The 4,475-nt window shown below is 36.7% G+C and overlaps 1 protein-coding gene and 1 long non-coding RNA gene across 4 annotated transcripts in view; one reads left to right on the forward strand and one right to left on the reverse strand.

Moving 5' to 3' along the window:
* The window catches only part of LOC127375681 (hydroxycarboxylic acid receptor 2-like), a 14,537-nt gene extending 13,208 nt beyond the window's left edge, over positions 1–1,329 (forward strand). For 2 of the 3 annotated variants that reach the window (XM_051421799.1, XM_051421798.1), the window contains one exon: positions 241–1,329. In XM_051421799.1, the coding sequence (XP_051277759.1) occupies positions 241–889 (649 nt within the window). In that variant the 3' untranslated portion in view covers positions 890–1,329. The other variant, XM_051421800.1, reaches the window with a different exon arrangement.
* Positions 1,330–3,687: 2,358 nt separating this feature from the next.
* On the reverse strand, positions 3,688–4,130 carry LOC127375683 (uncharacterized). Its single transcript, XR_007887392.1, has 3 exons — positions 4,099–4,130; positions 3,900–3,954; positions 3,688–3,731 (listed from the first exon to the last, which is right to left on the reverse strand). It is a non-coding gene; the product is annotated as an uncharacterized LOC127375683 (long non-coding RNA).
* Between the last annotated feature and the right edge of the window lie 345 nt (positions 4,131–4,475).

A 4,475-nucleotide genomic window follows, 5' to 3' on the forward strand; every position in this document is an offset into this window, starting at 1 on the left:
TGGTTTTGCTCTCTGGATCTTCTGCTTCCACCTGAGGCCCTGGAAGAGCAGCACGGTGTTACTCTTCAACCTGGCAATGGCTGATTTTCTGCTCAACATGGCTTTGCCTTTCCGTGCTAGCTACTACATCTCTAAGATTGAATGGATGTTTGGAGGCACTCTCTGCAACATCTGCCTCTTTATGTTGGCAGTAAATCGCAGTGGAAGTACCATATTCTTGATGGCTATAGCTGTGGACAGGTACATGCGTGTGGTGCATCCCCATCATCCCATCAACTCTTTGAGTGTCTCCAAAGCCATGTGTGGGGCTCTTGCACTGTGGCTGCTCACCATCTCAATGACAGCTCATGTTTTCACTTTGCAACATATCAACACAACCTACTGCGAGAGCTTCATGATTGAGACTGAACCCAAACATAATCAGATCTGGCATAAGTTTGAGTTTATCTTTTCCTTCATTGTACCTCTGCTTGTGATTCTCTACTGCACAATCAGCATTATTCGCCACCTGAGAGGGAGACAGTTGGCCCAGCATGCAAAGATTAAGAAGGCTCTGTGCTTCATCACTGTAGTGGCAGTGCTCTTCATCATTTGCTTCCTCCCAAGCAACATAATGCAGCTGCTGATTTTGATCAAGACCAATCAACTAGCCAAAACCCTCCCCGTATCCCAAGTCTGTCCTGCCCTGGAAAACCTGACCACCGTATTTTACATCACCATTAGCCTGACCTATCTCAACAGCACGTTGGATCCTGTGGTCTACTACTTCTCCAGCTCTACAATCAAGAACATCTGCAGGAAAGTTCTTCATCTGCCCCAAACAAAGACTGATGAAAGTACGGAGAAGAAAACTCGGGAAACAGGCTCCCAGTCGCTCAGCCAGCTGTGATCAAAAAGCCACAGTCAAGGAAATCATTGCGATGGATGTAGCTAACATTTTAAAACTAAAATGCTTCTCCAAAAGCTGTGTTTGTGTTAAGTAAGTGCTACAGCAAGATATTACTTTGTATTTTTATGGTAATTCTACTATAGATATTAAATATTGCCTTAAGTTGTGTTATTTTTACTATATTTTATCTATATGACTGCAAAATCTAAATGTCTTTTGGGAAACAAATGCTATCGTAAGGCTGCAACTATATACTTTTATTTTGTCCTACTTATAAACTAAACCTTAACTCACAAACATAGTTGTGTTTTTTTCACACTTATTACCTCATATAAATAAAATACCATCCTGTAATTATAAGAAAACAACAACAACATAATGAAACCATGTCAGATTAAGAGATATGAAGATGATTTTATGATGATAAAAATGTCTCCAAATGTTTGAACAAGTAAAGACTTTTATCCTCATCACAGAGCTGTGGCATGTTTCCTTGGATTATGTCATTTGACTTCCAATTGACATGAAGTGCATGTAAGGTGTTTTAGCCTCAGTAAATAGAAGAGTAGAACTACAAGAATTGAGCAGCATAGACAAAATAAATCAAGGATTCATACTGAAATCCGATAACACTTTACAAGAAGAGACACAATATTTAGAGTAGGACTTACCAAGAACAAGTCTGGTCAAAATGGCCTTGTCTCTTACATATCCAATGAAAAAAATTACACAAGTTGGAGAAAATGGATTTTATAAACTGTGGATGCTTGCTTGTTATGAACTTATTCAATCATTTATAGTGTTTCCTACATAAAGAACAACTAGAATAGAAGGCATTGCATTACAATACATACTAACTTAATTTACATGAATGAGTGAACAACATGACACACAACTGTATTTTTAGTTAGACTAAAACTTAGCAACTGCTGGTGTTTAGTATCTGATGTCCCCTTGACATTGCACATAAATGCGCTTTCATTTATTCTAAACACAAAGGGAAGTGGTGTGACTCAGTAATACTTATATTACTGTTCATACGGAATCTGCAATGCCAGGTAATGAGCAGAGAACTACTACACCTGGTAAGTTTTTTTTAAGCAGTTAGGCTACTAATAAACCTCAGGTCTTACAATGCAGACATTAGTGGATGACATGTATTTCTAAAATGAGATCAAACAGTAACACTAATTTCATTTTGGCCTTGGCTTTGTAAATTGTGCAATTTCAACACAATATTAAAATTAAAAGTGACACAGCTTCCCAAATGACAATTCAGAATTCAAGTAAATTTAAAAGAGAAGTTGGTTCAGACTGGTGGAATAACTCAATGTGGCTTTGACCTTCATTGTATCTCTGGGATCAAATGATGCGTGGGTAGTTGTATGACTGCAAATGAAACTTATTACAAAAAGGTACCCCTAAATAGTGGTTACTAAATATGGTCTCAAGTTGTGAGGCAGGAACCATAAACTTTGTATTCATGGGTGAAAGTAAGATTTTTAAAATGAAAACCTAAATAAAAGAAACAAAAGCCAAGAATAAAAAGTATTTACTTTTATTTATGTGCATGCACTAAAACAAAGAAACTGCCCACGCCTCTGTGAAATACACTTAAATGGGCAATAGCAATCTAGATACTATTTTAAGTATATTTGGGTTATCGATTTTTGGGTATGATGTTTTTTCATTATTCTGGTGGTTTCTGACCACTTTCTCAATATGGCTGCCTTAACTCTGACTGCTGGAATTTGGCTGCTCTATCTTACCACCAGTAATGTAAGATGAAAAGAGTCTAAGTTGAGGATACATCAAATATCTCTTTTTGTTAGTCTCCAGCCCACTGCTACCCACGCACCAATCTTTGTACCACGTTGTTGTTTGATTTGCTAAAAACAAACAAACAAACTCTGAAAAACTCCCAAAACTTACCAGTTCTGGCTGATCAGGTAGTCCTGCAGCTGCTCCAGATGCTTGAAGTGTTTGATAAAGGTTAAAACAGTCTCACTGATCTGCAGTGTCATGTTATAATGTAATATAATACAATGAAATGGCAATTAAAGTTGCAACCATGCAAATGTGTGTAAACGCACCAGAACCTCTTTTGTTTATGGCAACATAGCCAAACTTAACATTATATCTTCATACCATCAGACCTATTTTCCGGTTTAACTTCTTCACCCTGCTGCAGCTAAAACCATCAATGTTTTCACCTCCCACAAATGTTATATATATGTATTTTTATATTTTATTACAACAACAGTAAAATTAAATTTCCTGAAGAAGATGTATCTGTGCTAACTGACAAGATTTTGCGGTTGGAACAATTAAAATAGTTTTCTGACTTTGATGGAGCAGTTGCTTTTTTTTAAAGATACAAAGCAAACAACGTGCATTCAACTAGCAAAGAGTGTTGCAAGGCAGGGGCATCCGCCTACATCGTTTAAACTAAGCTAGGGTTAACTGAAAGTTACATATAGAAGATTTAAAGATTTTAATGTGGAAAAACCCCCCAGCCATATCAGAAACTCATTACTGTTACAAGCAGACTATTTTTTTATAAGACTCAGTGTATACCAGGAGGAGATCTTTAAAGATTGTTTTTATGACTCAGTATAGTTTTAGAAAAGAACCACAGCAACCAAAAGGACAACAGTGAAATCTAGCAATACATTCATTGAATATTTGTATTCTAGTAATATCACTCCATAAAAGTGCTACATTGTGCTAGCATGCAGAACAGTTGGTGATAAATGGTTAAAGAAGAGTAAAGCATACTTGAGGAGGAGAACAAACGTCCTATAGAGTGTTGCCTGTTGATCGGGACTCAGAGGAACAGAAGCTGTCACCAAGAAAAGAGATAAGACAGTCAGGAGCATTTAAAAGCTTCATGAAAACATGTAATAACTCTGTGTATTTACTTACTCACTATCACCATCTTCTCAGTATTTAACATATTGTCTTACTCTCTGTAATATAGATTTATATCTCTATATATATAAATTAGTACCTGAGACAAAAGGTGCCAGTATCATACTTCTCCAGGTCCTGGAGAAACTAGAAATCTGGGGAGAAAATAACAAAAGGAAATTTACTTGGCAACCATTTCTCTATTATCACTTTCATCTGGTCACACTGCAACTGTGATGGTTGGAGGTGTTTTTATTTTTGGCTCAACAGCTATTTTATTTATCTAACTATAACATTACCTCCCACAGAGCAGGCACAGCCACTATTGACTGTTGATCGGGACTCAGAGGAACAGAAGCTGTCACCAAGAAAAGAGATAAGACAGGAGCATTTAAAAGGCATACTGTATATTTAAAACATTATCACAGCTTCATGAAAACATGTAATAACTTACTCACTATTTAACATATTGTCTTGCTCTCTATATACTTGACACCAATCGGGGGTTCATCCAAGATATTTTTCCCTAAGCCAAGACAATCATTCTTGTTGAGTTATTGTTGTTATTGTTAAAGTTGATTCTTGTCATAAGGATGATTTATTGTGTATTGCAGGACACTTTAAGGTTTGACTGGCTTGCCCTTAGATAGAAGCACAAGAAAAAGAGATGGTTCGT

Source organism: Dicentrarchus labrax, unplaced genomic scaffold (genome assembly GCF_905237075.1).
Source record: "Dicentrarchus labrax unplaced genomic scaffold, dlabrax2021, whole genome shotgun sequence".
NCBI classification, from domain to species: domain Eukaryota; kingdom Metazoa; phylum Chordata; class Actinopteri; family Moronidae; genus Dicentrarchus; species Dicentrarchus labrax.